Source organism: Vidua macroura, chromosome 14 (assembly GCF_024509145.1).
Source record: "Vidua macroura isolate BioBank_ID:100142 chromosome 14, ASM2450914v1, whole genome shotgun sequence".
NCBI classification, from domain to species: Eukaryota; Metazoa; Chordata; class Aves; order Passeriformes; family Viduidae; genus Vidua; species Vidua macroura.
Window position 1 is genome coordinate 5,764,574 of NC_071584.1, and position 16,243 is coordinate 5,780,816.

General features: G+C 55.8%; 1 protein-coding gene across 1 annotated transcript; it reads left to right on the forward strand.

The window, feature by feature from the left end:
* The first annotated feature begins 8,543 nt into the window (after positions 1-8,543).
* LOC128814562 (uncharacterized) lies at positions 8,544-15,846 on the forward strand. The gene is given in 5 exon segments (XM_053990506.1): positions 8,544-8,549; positions 13,963-14,110; positions 14,113-14,132; positions 14,396-14,432; positions 15,320-15,846. Coding segments are annotated over 5 exon segments (738 nt in total).
* Positions 15,847-16,243: the final 397 nt, after the last annotated feature.

The following is a 16,243-nucleotide window of genomic DNA, read 5'->3' on the forward strand; positions in this document are numbered from 1 at the left end:
AAGATATGGGAAAGAGAGGGTGGATTGGGGCCCCCAGGGAACCAGGGAATGCCCTTGGTGGACCCCAACTGGAGTCCCAGCCAACAAGAAGGTAGGCAAAACATGAGAGACTATAGGTCCCTCATGATAAGAGGGATCAAAGAGTATCCCTAGGGGAAGCAACACGAAATTGGCCTTTGATGGTACTCAGGAGAAGGATGAGACCCCGGCAATTTGGCTTAACCAACTAAAACGAAATTTCCAGTTATATTCAAATAGAGACCCAGATAGCCCAGAGGGTCAAGTCCTCTTAAAGGTCTAGTTTGCCACCAAATCCTGACCCGATATTAGACAAAAACCAGAAAAGATAGAGGATTGGCAAGCAAAGAACATCAATGAGTTGCTCAAAGAAGCCCTAAGAATGTATTTAAGTGGGAAAGTAATCACAGCAGCAGCAGCTATCCTGATAAAAGAAGCCCAAAAATTGATCCTGCAAGGGAAAATTAAAGTACAAACATATACTAGTGATCGTAGATCACCTCACTCACTGGGTGGAGGCTTTCCCAACCAAAAAGGAAACTGCAGGAAGTTGCAAGAATAATCTTAGAAAACATCATACCACGATATGGGCTAGTCAATAACATTGACTTGGACCAAGGTCCACATTTTGTCGCTCAAACTTTACATCAAGTAACAAAAGCCCTGGGGATAAGGTGGAGGTTGCACACCCCATGGCATCCTCAAAGCTCTAGAAGGGTGGAAAGGATGAATAGAACTCTTAAAAATGTGTGAACTAAATTAATTGAAGAAACAAAGATGAATTGGCTCAGGTGTTTACCTCTCGCTCTCTTGCGCATCAGAACCAGACCTTGGTCTGACACAGGGGTCTCTCCCTATGAAATAATGTTTGGACTCCTTTTTTTTTTAATCACCCCTTTCAGTACAGCAGATTATCTGGAAGGGGAGGCAGCAACTCAGAAATATTTAGAGGTCATAGGAAAATCCCTAGAAGGCCTCCGAAAGAAGGGGTATCTCTCCCAAACTTCCCCTCTGGACACCAATGCCCACATCAGTCTTGGGAATTGGGTATTGATAAAGTCCTGGTACACTACCACTCCATTAACCCCCAAATTCGAAGGACCTTTCCAGGTACTACTCACCACACACACTGCGGTATGGACCTAAGAAAAAGGCTGGACCCACGTCACCAGAGTCAAAGGACCAGTGCCACCCCCAGACGCCAGACCAGACCCAACAGTGTCACCCGCCTCCTCTTGTGCATGGACAGTAATTAAGAAACCAGAGGACTTAAAATTAACTTTAAAGAAGACTTGCTAGAGGCTGATATACAGTAAGGTGTTAATAACTGTTTCTGAGTTAAAGTACCATAGAAAAGGTTTAAGTACTTGGTAATTGTTTAATAAGACTATGTGTCCTTTAGCCAAAGGAGTTACCTAAAAAAAAAAAAAAAAAAAAAAAACCCTTGGTTTCTAAAGAACACTAGAATTACCCTCAGGCCTGAGTAAAAGCATACAAATGCCAAAAGAAGTTAGCCCTCAAAAGCCAAAGACTGTAAGTTGATGCGGGCTTAAGCCCGATCAAAGAAGTAGAGGAGGGATTTGTTATGAACAGTTTCCAGGTGTTCCCCAGAGACACGGGCAGGGCTTTCCTAGTTCCCATAGCAACACTAAAAGAAAACAACTAAGTCTAGCTAAGTACCGATATTGAAATGCTAATTAGCTAATTGCTCTGTTTGTTTTCTCTAAACTACCTGGCCTCCCACCCCTCCACGCTGCCATTCTGGGACTAACATGCAAATAAAAACCCCTTAGGATCATGGGAGTATTTTTAGGAGGTAAAAATGAATATAAATCAAAAACTGAACACAATAGAGGAGTCTAGATAAATGCCCTAGCTGAGGAAGAGGGAAACACATCCCCTGACTGGCTTTTAACCGTCGCCATCACCTAAGAGAGAACAGACTATATTAGGCTCTGAGAAGCAGGGAGATAGAGACAGAGAGCCCTGGTGCTGCCACCATGGAAGGAGCGGGGACAGCTGTTGTTCTGGACTTCAGCAACAGACTCTGCACACCACGCCTCCTCATCCTCGGGCCACCGGTGTGCCACGGAAGGAGAAAGGACAGCTGCTGCTCGGGACTCCAGTGACCGACTCTGCACGCCGCCTTCCTTCTGGCTGCCTGGGAAAGCTACGACTGCGGGGGCGAGCTCTGCGTCGAGCCCCCTGCCCAGCTGATCTTTTTAATAAGAAGCTGAACATTAATAAAGGCATTAGCCCTGTTCATTTCACTGCCCAGCTCTGGGTAGTAGCGGGCACATTCCAGCCTGGCGAAGGCAAAAAACCTGGAGAGCTGTCACAGAGCAGAAGGGCAGCTGAGATGCTGAAAAGCAGCAAAGCTGAACAGCCTGCCCCAGCTTCAATCCTGTGCAATTGACTGAATGCGGAAAAACCAAGCAGCAGAGCAGCGGGCTTCTGTGCGCACTGCAGGAAATTGCAAGAATGCAGCAGCTGCTCCTTGCCAAGCACAGGCAGCTGCCTATATTCTTGTTCCTTGACAAACTCACTGCTGCCCTTCTTTTCAGCAGCTGCCATCGTGTTCTCTGCATCTCGGAGCCTCCGGGGAGCAGCAAGAATTTCCAAGGAGGGATGCAGCAGGACTACGTCAAAACCCAGGAAAGTTGTCCTGGAACACCTTCCACTCGCATGCCCAGAGTGAATTCAACAGGCAGGAGAGCGGCAGCCACCGTCCTGCAGCAGTCTGCAAGCTTCGCGCACAAGCCGGCTTCTTCGCAGCTTTATTCTTCGCCTCTTGCAAGCTACCGCGATCTCTGGCTGCCGGAGGCGAAGAAGCGGCTACTTGGCGCACAGATGACCGGAGCGGCAGCGGTGCTCTGCGGAGCGCCGCTTCTGCTTAAAGACGTCGGGAAGCGGCACTTTTCGGCCAGCGCCGGAGCTCCGTATTCTGCCTCTCTAGTCGTCTACATCTTAGCGAAAAGCTTTGCAACTCCATTTTTCAAGGAGAAAGTGTACCTGCACTGCTCACTTCCCCCGGACTTGCCAAGAAATTGGATTTGCTGCACATTGCAAGGACACTGCACTTTCCTGGGCAAGCCGCAAACTGCTGGCAGATGAGCGTGCTCTCTGCCCACTCCTGCCCAGCTCTGGGTACTAGCGGGCACGTTGCAGCCTGGCGAAGGCAAGAAACCTGGAGAGCTGTCACAGAGCAGAAGGGCAGCTGAGATGCTGAAAAGCAGCAAAGCTGAACAGCCTGGCTCAGCTTCAATCCTGTGCAATTGACTGAATGCGGAAAAACCAAGCAGCAGAGCGGCGGGCTTCTGTGCGCAATGAAGGCAATTGCAAGAATACAGCAGCTGCTCCTTGCCAAGCACAGGCAGCTGCCTATGTTCTTGTTTCTTGACAAACTCACTGCTGCCCTTCTTTTCAGCAGCTGCCATCGTGTTCTCTGCATCTCGGAGTCTCCGGGGAGCAGCAAGAATTTCCAAGGAGGGATGCCTGACGACTATGTCAAAACCCAGGAAAGTTGTCCTGGAACACCTCCCATTGGCATGCCAGGAGTGAATTCAAGAGGCAGGAGAGCAGCAGCCACCGTCCTGCAGCTGTCTGCGAGCTTCGCGCACAAGCCGGCTTCTTCGCCGCTTCGTTCTTCGCCTATGCAAGCTACCGCGATCTCCGGCTGTCGGAGGCCAAGAAGCGGCTACTTGGCGCACAGATGACTGGAGCGGCAGCGGTGCGCTCCGGAGCGCCGCTTTTGCCGAAAGACACCGGGAAGCGGCACTTCCCTTCGGCCAGCGCCGGAGCTGCGTATTCTGCCTCTCTAGTCGCCTACATCTTAGCGAAAAGCTTTCCAACTCCATTTCTCAAGGTGAAAGTGTACCTGCACTGCTCACTTCCCCCGGACTTGCCATGAAATTGGATTTGCTGCACATTCCAAGGACACTGCACTTTCCAGGGCAAGCCGCAAACTGCTGGCAGATGAGCGTGCTCTCTGCCCACTCCTGCCCAGCTCTGGGTAGTAGCGGGCACGTTGCAGCCTGGAGAAGGCAAGAAACCTGGAGAGCTGTCACAGAGGAGAAGGGCAGCTGAGATGCTGAAAAGCAGCCAAGCTGAACAGCCTGCCCCAGCTTCAATCCTGTGCAATTGACTGAATGCGGAAAAACCAAGCAGCAGAGCAGCGGGCTTCTGTGCGCACTGCAGGAAATTGCAAGAATGCAGCAGCTGCTCCTTGTCAAGCACAGGCAGCTGCCTATATTCTTGTTTCTTGACAAACTCACTGCTGCCCTTCTTTTCAGCAGCTGCCATCGTGTTCTCTGCATCTCGGAGCCTCCGGGGAGCAGCAAGAATTTCCAAGGAGGGATGCAGCAGGACTACGTCAAAACCCAGGAAAGTTGTCCTGGAACACCTTCCACTCGCATGCCAGAAGTGAATTCAACAGGCAGGAGAGCGGCAGCCACCGTCCTGCAGCAGTCTGCGAGCTTCGCGCACAAGCCGGCTTCTTCGCAGCTTTATTCTTCGCCTCTTGCAAGCTACCGCGATCTCTGGCTGCCGGAGGCGAAGAAGCGGCTTTTTGGCGCATAGCTGACTGGAGCGGCAGCGGTGACCACCGGAGCGCCGCTTCTGCTTAAAGACGCCGGGAAGCGGCACTTTTCGGCCAGCGCCGGAGCTGCGTATTCTGCCTCTCTAGTCGCCTACATCTTAGCCAAAAGCTTTGCCACTCCATTTCTCAAGGTGAAAGTGTACCAGCACTGCTCACTTCCCCCGGACTTGCCAAGAAATTGGATTTGCTGCACATTGCAAGGACACTGCACTTTCCTGGGCAAGCCGCAAACTGCTGGCAGATGAGCGTGCTCTCTGCCCACTCCTGCCCAGCTCTGGGTAGTAGCGGGCACGTTGCAGCCTGGCGAAGGCAAGAAACCTGGAGAGCTGTCACAGAGCAGAAGGGCAGCTGAGATGCTGAAAAGCAGCAAAGCTGAACAGCCTGCCCCAGCTTCAATCCTGTGCAATTGACTGAATGCGGAAAAACCAAGCAGCAGAGCGGCGGGCTTCTGTGCGCAATGAAGGCAAGTGCAAGAATACAGCAGCTGCTCCTTGCCAAGCACAGGCAGCTGCCTATGTTCTTGTTTCTTGACAAACTCACTGCTGCCCTTCTTTTCAGCAGCTGCCATCGTGTTCTCTGCATCTCGGAGCCTCCGGGGAGCAGCAAGAATTTCCAAGGAGGGATGCAGCAGGACTACGTCAAAACCCAGGAAAGTTGTCCTGGAACACCTTCCACTCGCATGCCCAGAGTGAATTCAACAGGCAGGAGAGCGGCAGCCACCGTCCTGCAGCAGTCTGCAAGCTTCGCGCACAAGCCGCCTTCTTCGCAGCTTTATTCTTCGCCTCTTGCAAGCTACCGCGATCTCTGTCTGCCGGAGGCGAAGAAGCGGCTACTTGGCGTACAGATGACTGGAGCGGCAGCGGTGCTCTACGGAGCGCCGCTTTTGCCGAAAGACGCCAGGAAGCGGCACTTCTTTTCGGCAAGCGCCGGGGCTATGTATTCTGCCTCTCTAGTCGCCTACATCTTAGCGATAAGATTTTCCACTCCATTTCTCAAGGTGAAAGTGTACCTGCACTGCTCACTTCCCCCGGACTTGCCAAGAAATTGGATTTGCTGCACATTCCAAGGACACTGCACTTTCCTGGGCAAGCCGCAAACTGCTGGCAGATGAGCGTGCTCTCTGCCCACTCCTGCCCAGCTCTGGGTACTAGCGGGCACGTTGCAGCCTGGCGAAGGCAAGAAACCTGGAGAGCTGTCACAGAGCAGAAGGGCAGCTGAGATGCTGAAAAGCAGCAAAGCTGAACAGCCTGCCCCAGCTTCAATCCTGTGCAATTGACTGAATGCGGAAAACGAAGCAGCAGAGCAGCGGGCTTCTGTGTGCACTGAAGGAAGGCAAGTGCAAGAATGCAGCAGCTGCTCCTTGCCAAGCCCAGACAGCTGCCTATATTCTTGTTCCTTGACAAACTCACTGCTGCCCTTCTTTTCAGCAGCTGCCATCGTGTTCTCTGCATCTCGGAGCCTCCGGGGAGCAGCAAGAATTTCCAAGGAGGGATGCAGCAGGACTACGTCAAAACCCAGGAAAGTTGTCCTGGAACACCTTCCACTGGCATGCCAGAAGTGAATTCAACAGGCAGGAGAGCGGCAGCCACCGTCCTGCAGCTGTCTGCGAGCTTCGCGCACAAGCCGGCTTCTTCGCCGCTTCGTTCTTCGCCTATGCAAGCTACCGCGATCTCCGGCTGTCGGAGGCCAAGAAGCGGCTACTTGGCGCACAGATGACTGGAGCGGCAGCGGTGCGCTCCGGAGCGCCGCTTTTGCCGAAAGACACCGGGAAGCGGCACTTCCCTTCGGCCAGCGCCGGAGCTCCGTATTCTGCCTCTCTAGTCGCCTATATCTTAGCGAAAAGCTTTCCAACTCCATTTCTCAAGGTGAAAGTGTACCTGCACTGCTCACTTCCCCCGGACTTGCCAAAAAATTGGATTTGCTGCACATTGCAAGGACACTGCACTTTCCTGGGCAAGCCGCAAACTGCTGGCAGATGAGCGTGCTCTCTGCCCACTCCTGCCCAGCTCTGGGTAGTAGCGGGCACGTTGCAGCCTGGCGAAGGCAAGAAACCTGGAGAGCTGTCACAGAGCAGAAGGGCAGCTGAGATGCTGAAAAGCAGCCAAGCTGAACAGCCTGCCCCAGCTTCAATCCTGTGCAATTGACTGAAAGCAGAAAAACCAAGCAGCAGAGCAGCGGGCTTCTGTGCGCACTGAAGGAAGGCAAGTGCAAGAATGCAGCAGCTGCTCCTTGCCAAGCACAGGCAGCTGCCTATATTCTTGTTTCTTGACAAACTCACTGCTGCCCTTCTTTTCAGCAGCTGCCATCGTGTTCTCTGCATCTCGGAGCCTCCGGGGAGCAGCAAGAATTTCCAAGGAGGGATGCAGCAGGACTACGTCAAAACCCAGGAAAGTTGTCCTGGAACACCTTCCACTCGCATGCCCAGAGTGAATTCAACAGGCAGGAGAGCGGCAGCCACCGTCCTGCAGCTGTCTGCGAGCTTCGCGCACAAGCCGGCTTCTTCGCGGCTTCGTTCTTCGCCTATGCAAGCTACCGCGATCTCCGGCTGCCGGAGGCGAAGAAGCGGCTACTTCGCGCACAGATGACTGGAGCGGCAGCGGTGCGCTCCGGAGCGCCGCTTTTGCCGAAAGACGCCGGCAAGCGGCACTTCCCTTCGGCCAGCGCCGGAGGTGCGTATTCTGCCTCTCTAGTCGCCTACATCTTAGCGAAAAGCTTTGCCACTCCATTTTTCAAGGAGAAAGTGTACCTGCACTGCTCACTTCCCCCGGACTTGCCAAGAAATTGGATTTGCTGCACATTCCAAGGACACTGCACTTTCCAGGGCAAGCCGCAAACTGCTGGCAGATGAGCGTGCTCTCTGCCCACTCCTGCCCAGCTCTGGGTAGTAGCGGGCACGTTGCAGCCTGGAGAAGGCAAGAAACCTGGAGAGCTGTCACAGAGCAGAAGGGCAGATGAGATGCTGAAAAGCAGCAAAGCTGAACAGCCTGCCCCAGCTTCAATCCTGTGTAATTGACTGAATGCGGGAAAGCCAAGCAGCAGAGCAGCGGTCTTCTATGCGCACTGAAGGAAGGCAAGTGCAAGAATGCAGCAGCTGCTCCTTGCCAAGCACAGGCAGCTGCCTATGTTCTTGTTTCTTGACAAACTCACTGCTGCCCTTCTTTTCAGCAGCTGCCATCGTGTTCTCTGCATCTCGGAGCCTCCGGGGAGCAGCAAGAATTTCCAAGGAGGGATGCAGCAGGACTACGTCAAAACCCAGGAAAGTTGTCCTGGAACACCTTCCACTCGCATGCCCAGAGTGAATTCAACAGGCAGGAGAGCAGCAGCCACCGTCCTGCAGCTGTCTGCGAGCTTCGCGCACAAGCCGGCTTCTTCGCGGCTTCGTTCTTCGCCTATGCAAGCTACCGCGATCTCCGGCTGTCGGAGGCCAAGAAGCGGCTACTTCGCGCACAGATGACCGGAGCGGCAGCGGTGCGCTCCGGAGCGCCGCTTTTGCCGAAAGACGCCGGCAAGCGGCACTTCCCTTCGGCCAGCGCCGGAGCTCCGTATTCTGCCTCTCTAGTCGCCTACATCTTAGCGAAAAGCCTTCCAACTCCATTTCTCAAGGTGAAAGTGTACCAGCACTGCTCACTTCCCCCGGACTTGCCAAGAAATTGGATTTGCTGCACATTCCAAGGACACTGCACTTTCCTGGGCAAGCCGCAAACTGCTGGCAGATGAGCGTGCTCTCTGCCCACTCCTGCCCAGCTCTGGGTACTAGCGGGCACGTTGCAGCCTGGCGAAGGCAAGAAACCTGGAGAGCTGTCACAGAGCAGAAAGCAGCTGAGATGCTGAAAAGCAGCCAAGCTGAACAGCCTGCCCCAGCTTCAATCCTGTGCAATTGACTGAATGCGGAAAAACCAAGCAGCAGAGCGGCCGGCTTCTGTGCGCAATGAAGGCAAGTGCAAGAATACAGCAGCTGCTCCTTGCCAAGCACAGGCAGCTGCCTATGTTCTTGTTTCTTGACAAACTCACTGCTGCCCTTCTTTTCAGCAGCTGCCATCGTGTTCTCTGCATCTCGGAGCCTCCGGGGAGCAGCAAGAATTTCCAAGGAGGGATGCAGCAGGACTACGTCAAAACCCAGGAAAGTTGTCCTGGAACACCTTCCACTCGCATGCCCAGAGTGAATTCAACAGGCAGGAGAGCGGCAGCCACCGTCCTGCAGCAGTCTGCAAGCTTCGCGCACAAGCCGGCTTCTTCGCAGCTTTATTCTTCGCCTCTTGCAAGCTACCGCGATCTCTGGCTGCCGGAGGCGAAGAAGCGGCTACTTGGCGCACAGATGACCGGAGCGGCAGCGGTGCTCTGCGGATCGCCGCTTCTGCCGAAAGACGCCGGGAAGCGGCACTTCTTTTCGGCCAGCGCCGGAGCTCCGTATTCTGCCTCTCTAGTCGCCTACATCTTAGCCAAAAGCTTTTCCACTCCATTTCTCAAGGTGAAAGTGTACCTGCACTGCTCACTTCCCCCGGACTTGCCAAGAAATTGGATTTGCTGCACATTCCAAGGACACTGCACTTTCCTGGGCAAGCCGCAAACTGCTGGCAGATGAGCGTGCTCTCTGCCCACTCCTGCCCAGCTCTGGGTAGTAGCGGGCACGTTGCAGCCTGGCGAAGGCAAGAAACCTGGAGAGCTGTCACAGAGCAGAAGGGCAGCTGAGATGCTAAAAAGCAGCAAAGCTGAACAGCCTGCCCCAGCTTCAATCCTGTGCAATTGACTGAATGCGGAAAAACCAAGCAGCAGAGCAGCGGGCTTCTGTGCGCACTGAAGGAAGGCAAGTGCAAGAATGCAGCAGCTGCTCCTTGCCAAGCACAGGCAGCTGCCTATGTTCTTGTTTCTTGACAAACTCACTGCTGCCCTTCTTTTCAGCAGCTGCCATCGTGTTCTCTGCATCTCGGAGCCTCCGGGGAGCAGCAAGAATTTCCAAGGAGGGATGCAGCAGGACTACGTCAAAACCCAGGAAAGTTGTCCTGGAACACCTTCCACTCGCATGCCAGAAGTGAATTCAACAGGCAGGAGAGCGGCAGCCACCGTCCTGCAGCAGTCTGCGAGCTTCGCGCACAAGCCGGCTTCTTCGTGGCTTCGTTCTTCGCCTATGCAAGCTACCGCAATCTCCGGCTGCCGGAGGCCAAGAAGCGGCTACTTCGCGCACAGATGACTGGAGCGGCAGCGGTGCGCTCCGGAGCGCCGCTTTTGCCGAAAGACGCCGGGAAGCGGCACTTCCCTTCGGCCAGCGCCGGAGCTCCGTATTCTGCCTCTCTAGTCGCCTACATCTTAGCGAAAAGCCTTCCAACTCCATTTCTCAAGGTGAAAGTGTACCAGCACTGCTCACTTCCCCCGGACTTGCCAAGAAATTGGATTTGCTGCACATTCCAAGGACACTGCACTTTCCTGGGCAAGCCGCAAACTGCTGGCAGATGAGCGTGCTCTCTGCCCACTCCTGCCCAGCTCTGGGTAGTAGCGGGCACGTTGCAGCCTGGCGAAGGCAAGAAACCTGGAGAGCTGTCACAGAGCAGAAAGCAGCTGAGATGCTGAAAAGCAGCCAAGCTGAACAGCCTGGCTCAGCTGCAATCCTGTGCAATTGACTGAATGCGGAAAAACCAAGCAGCAGAGCAGCGGGCTTCTGTGCGCACTGAAGGAAGGCAAGTGCAAGAATGCAGCAGCTGCTCCTTGCCAAGCACAGGCAGCTGCCTATGTTCTTGTTTCTTGACAAACTCACTGCTGCCCTTCTTTTCAGCAGCTGCCATCGTGTTCTCTGCATCTCGGAGCCTCCGGGGAGCAGCAAGAATTTCCAAGGAGGGATGCAGCAGGACTACGTCAAAACCCAGGAAAGTTGTCCTGGAACACCTCCTATTGGCATGCCCAGAGTGAATTCAACAGGCAGGAGAGCGGCAGCCACCGTCCTGCAGCTGTCTGCGAGCTTCGCGCACAAGCCGGCTTCTTCGCGGCTTCGTTCTTCGCCTATGCAAGCTACCGCGATCTCCGGCTGCCGGAGGCGAAGAAGCGGCTACTTCGCGCACAGATGACCGGAGCGGCAGCGGTGCTCTGCGGAGCGCCGCTTTTGCCGAAAGACGCCGGGAAGCGGCACTTTTCGGCCAGCGCCGGAGCTGCGTATTCTGCCTCTCTAGTCGCCTACATCTTAGCGAAAAGCTTTGCCACTCCATTTTTCAAGGAGAAAGTGTACCTGCACTGCTCACTTCCCCCGGACTTGCCAAGAAATTGGAATTGCTGCACATTGCAAGGACACTGCACTTTCCTGGGCAAGCCGCAAACTGCTGGCAGATGAGCGTGCTCTCTGCCCACTCCTGCCCAGCTCTGGGTACTAGCGGGCACGTTGCAGCCTGGAGAAGGCAAGAAACCTGGAGAGCTGTCACAGAGCAGAAGGGCAGCTGAGATGCTGAAAAGCAGCCAAGCTGAACAGCCTGCCCCAGCTTCAATCCTGTGCAATTGACTGAATGCGGAAAAACCAAGCAGCAGAGCGGCGGGCTTCTGTGCGCAATGAATGCAAGTGCAAGAATACAGCAGCTGCTCCTTGCCAAGCACAGGCAGCTGCCTATGTTCTTGTTTCTTGACAAACTCACTGCTGCCCTTCTTTTCAGCAGCTGCCATCGTGTTCTCTGCATCTCGGAGCCTCCGGGGAGCAGCAAGAATTTCCAAGGAGGGATGCAGCAGGACTACGTCAAAACCCAGGAAAGTTGTCCTGGAACACCTTCCACTCGCATGCCCAGAGTGAATTCAACAGGCAGGAGAGCGGCAGCCACCGTCCTGCAGCAGTCTGCAAGCTTCGCGCACAAGCCGCCTTCTTCGCAGCTTTATTCTTCGCCTCTTGCAAGCTACCGCGATCTCTGGCTGCCGGAGGCGAAGAAGCGGCTACTTGGCGCACAGATGACCGGAGCGGCAGCGGTGCTCTGCGGATCGCCGCTTCTGCCGAAAGACGCCGGGAAGCGGCACTTCTTTTCGGCCAGCGCCGGAGCTCCGTATTCTGCCTCTCTAGTCGCCTACATCTTAGCCAAAAGCTTTTCCACTCCATTTCTCAAGGTGAAAGTGTACCTGCACTGCTCACTTCCCCCGGACTTGCCAAGAAATTGGATTTGCTGCACATTCCAAGGACACTGCACTTTCCTGGGCAAGCCGCAAACTGCTGGCAGATGAGCGTGCTCTCTGCCCACTCCTGCCCAGCTCTGGGTAGTAGCGGGCACGTTGCAGCCTGGCGAAGGCAAGAAACCTCGAGAACTGTCACAGAGCAGAAGGGCAGCTGAGATGCTGAAAAGCAGCAAAGCTGAACAGCCTGCCCCAGCTTCAATCCTGTGCAATTGACTGAATGCGGAAAAACCAAGCAGCAGAGCAGCGGGCTTCTGTGCGCACTGAAGGAAGGCAAGTGCAAGAATGCAGCAGCTGCTCCTTGCCAAGCACAGGCAGCTGCCTATGTTCTTGTTTCTTGACAAACTCACTGCTGCCCTTCTTTTCAGCAGCTGCCATCGTGTTCTCTGCATCTCAGAGCCTCCGGGGAGCAGCAAGAATTTCCAAGGAGGGATGCAGCAGGACTACGTCAAAACCCAGGAAAGTTGTCCTGGAACACCTTCCACTCGCATGCCCAGAGTGAATTCAACAGGCAGGAGAGCGGCACCCACCGTCCTGCAGCTGTCTGCAAGCTTCGCGCACAAGCCGGCTTCTTCGCGGCTTCGTTCTTCGCCTATGCAAGCTACCGCGATCTCTGGCTGCCGGAGGCGAAGAAGCGGCTACTTGGCGCACAGATGACCGGAGCGGCAGCGGTGCTCTGCGGATCGCCGCTTCTGCCGAAAGACGCCGGGAAGCGGCACTTCTTTTCGGCCAGCGCCGGAGCTCCGTATTCTGCCTCTCTAGTCGCCTACATCTTAGCCAAAAGCTTTGCCACTCCATTTCTCAAGGAGAAAGTGTACCTGCACTGCTCACTTCCCCCGGACTTGCCAAGAAATTGGATTTGCTGCACATTCCAAGGACACTGCACTTTCCAGGGCAAGCCGCAAACTGCTGGCATATGAGCGTGCTCTCTGCCCACTCTGCCCAGCTCTGGGTACTAGCGGGCACGTTGCCGTCTGGCGCAGGCAGGAAACCTCGAGAGCTGTCACAGAGCAGAAGGGCAGATGAGATGCTGAAAAGCAGCAAAGCTGAACAGCCTGCCTCAGCTTCAATCCTGTGCAATTGACTGAATGCGAAAAACGAAGCAGCAGAGCAGCGGGCTTCTGTGCGCACTCAAGGCAATTGCAAGAATGCAGCAGCTGCTCCTTGCCAAGCACAGTCAGCTGCCTATGTTCTTGTTTCTTGACAAACTCACTGCTGCCCTTCTTTTCAGCAGCTGCCAAACAGCCCCTCAGGAGCGGCAGTGAAAGCCAGGGAGGAGATCCAAACACACCAGAAACGGGGAAGAAGGAAAAGCCCTGCCACGGATGCAGGGGGAATAAATAGCCCGTCTGGATCCAGCGGAGGATCCTTCGTAGTGGGTTCCGGCCCTCTTTCGGGCTTTGTCTCCATTCCTGGGTCACATGGGGTCCCGATGTGAGGGATTTACATGAAAGGCGCGGAGAGGCGGGGAATGGGGAGATTCAGCCCCAGGGAAGTGCCGGAGGGAGGAGAAAACTACTGTAGTGGAACAATTTGGGCTAATTTCAGCGGCCGGTCACTGGATCTGTGGTTGGAGTAGGGAGTAAATTTCCTGCAGCCCCTTTAGGCCTTGGAAGGGGCTCTGAGCTCTCCCTGGAGCCTTCTCCAGGTGAACACCCCCAGCTCTCCCAGCCTGTCTCCAGGGCAGAGCGGCTCCCGCCCTCGGAACATCTCCGTGGCTTTTCCTAGAGCCTCTCCAGCAGCTTCCCGCGCCGGGCTGGCCCCGGTTCCGCGGACGGGCACACGCCGCAGTCAGACCGGAGGAGCTGCGCGGGCGGCCCTGCCCGGACACGCACCCGCCGCGGGCATTCCAAGGGAGCAGCCCCATCCCGGGGGGGATTCCCTGCCTTGGCAGCACCCGGTGGTGCCGGTGCCAGTGTGCGCAGGAACAGCCTGCGAGCCCTCCCGCAGCCCTCCCGCTGGGAATGGCCGGGGGCAGGGCCGGCCGGGGGACCTGAAGGGCAGAGATGAACCCAGTCCTTTCAATATGACCTCATAGGATCGTACTGGTCCTATGGATCCTGCGGATCCTGGCTGTCCTGTGGATCTAGAGGCTGAGCTGATCCCAATATCCTGGTTGTTCTCTGAGTGCCCAGGTGCTGGAGGAGCCGTGCTGAAGGCAGCTGCCCCTGCTCACATCCCAGAAGGATCCAGGCTGCTCCCTTGCTCTGTCCCAGTTTGCCATCACTCTGTTTCCATCCCAGCTGAAATCCCAGGCTGCGGGCAATGTGGAGGAGCTGCGGTGTCTGCAGGTGCTCAATCAGCAGCCTGAGGGCTCCAGCCTGGAGAAGCTGAGCAGCAGCCAGGCCTGCCTCAAGCTGGCCAGGACAAAGCCTATGTGGCCACGGTGAGCCCGGGACCAGGGGAGGATGGGAGAGCTCCTGGTTGTCCCCGTGCCTCACTAGAGCACACCTCACCAGACCAGTGGGAGGGAGGAATAGCCAGGATGGTTCAAGGTGGGAGTGGGACTCAAGCCCTTCACAGCAAGGAGGTGGTGGGGCCCAGAGACAGCGTGACAGGGAACGTGATGGAGGCTTGGAGTAGGAACTCAGGCATGGGGAACCCCCGTGTCACATTTAACCAGGGAATTCTCTCTTCTCTGTGGTACAGGTGACCGAGGACATCATCCGCAGGAGCGTGGTGAAGGGTGAGTCCCTCCTGGGACAGACCTGATCCATGGGAGCTGTGACCCACTGGAGCTGTGACCCACGGGAACTGTGGTCCTGTCCTGGTTTAGGACAAATTAGGGGAAAACACCTCCAAAGGAGCCCCTTATAGGAAACCAAACCCTCCGCAACTTCCCCCCACCACCGGGTTCGGGAGGAATTCCTTCAGAGGGGAAGTGGAAAAAACTTGTTTATTAAGGAACAACAAAAAACACTCCCCAGCACAAGAGAAATAGCCCAAGATGACCACAGATGTTTTCACCAGTCTAAGGGGGTTGAGCTGTATCTCTCTTCGCCGCAGAGGGTACGGAGCTTCTTTCGCAGACCCCGGGGGAGCTCCTGCCCGGAGTAGGTCCGATGTCTTCGGGGGGGGGGGGGGGGGGAGGGAACAACGGAAACCGGGGAAAAGGAAAAAAATGGCAAAAAAGCAAACCAGCGAAAAGCAGAGAAAAAAAGAGAGGAAAACAGAGCCAGCAAAGCAGGCAGCCAGCAGCAAGCAAAAGCAGCAAGCAAGCCAAGCAGCAAGCCAGCAGCCAGCCGGGGGGGGGGGAAGGAAGACAAAACAAACTGAGGACAGGGAACAGAAACCACAATTGGGATAATGAGCATGAAAATGTCCTGTCCCCACGACAGGTCCAGGGAGCTGGGATCCATGGGAGTTGTGATCCAGGGAGCTGGGATCCACAGGAGCTGTGGTCCAGGGAGCTGGGATCCATGGGAACCAGGATCCTGGGAGGCCAGCAGGGGGTGGGGGGGGGCAGTCACTCCTGCGGCAAACTCCGGTGCTGTAAGCTGGGCAGGAGAGGGGAGAGCCAGGATTATCACTCGCCATGACAAGCACAAGTTCTGGGAATGGGCCGGGGGACAGCCACGTTCATTTGTCCAGAGGCTGGGGAAACAGGGCCATGGCACACACAGATGTGTTGGTTGATGACTGACGAGACATTTCCATCCCTCGATAATCTTTTGCTCTGGTGGGTCAGTGGGGCATTTTCTGCCCTGCTGGCATGGGGCCGGGTGTCCCCACACTGTTCTTACAGCATCTGTCCCTTTCCTGCAGAGGCCTCTCGGAGCTACTTCAACACCTCGGAGGGGCAACTTCCTGTGTACTCGCAGATCTACTTCCGCTCCCGCGGTGCCGGCCGCGACTCGGGCCCTCAGCTCGTGCAGTGCATCCAGTGGCAGCCGGCCCACAGCCCGCCCGTGCTGCTGCTCAAGGGCATGGGCACCAAGTGCTGGGCGCCCGAGGCTGACTACGGGCTCCACGCGTTCTACCAGGGGGGTCTCTTTGAGCTCAAGGCTGGGGACGAGCTCTTCGTCTCCGTCTCCTCCTTGGCCATCGACTCCAGTGACGCAGCAGCCAGTTACTTTGGGGCCTTTCAGCTCGACCTGTGACACCCCCTCCGCTCCCACCTGGCCCCTGGACAGCGGCCAATGGCCCGGGGTGGCGCAGGGCTCTTATGGCTGCCTTGTCCTTTGTGGTGAGGGATGAGCCAAGAAGGGCACAGGGGTGGCTGCCCACAGGGCCCTGCTGTGCTCCGTGCCACCCTCCACGTGGGAGGCAGCTGTGAACCAGGAAGGGTCTCCGAGGGCCTACAGGGGACATGCACGAGGAGGGACATCCTAGCCCTGGTGGCACAGAACCTCCCAACGGCTCCCTGCAGCAGGAAAGGCACCAGGGCCACACCTGCCACTGCAAGACAGCGTGTCCCCATGGCAGGGTGAAACCCATGAGTCTGACCCCACCTTGAGCAGGGCTGTGGATGCCAGGACCTGGGGCTGGAAGCACCCT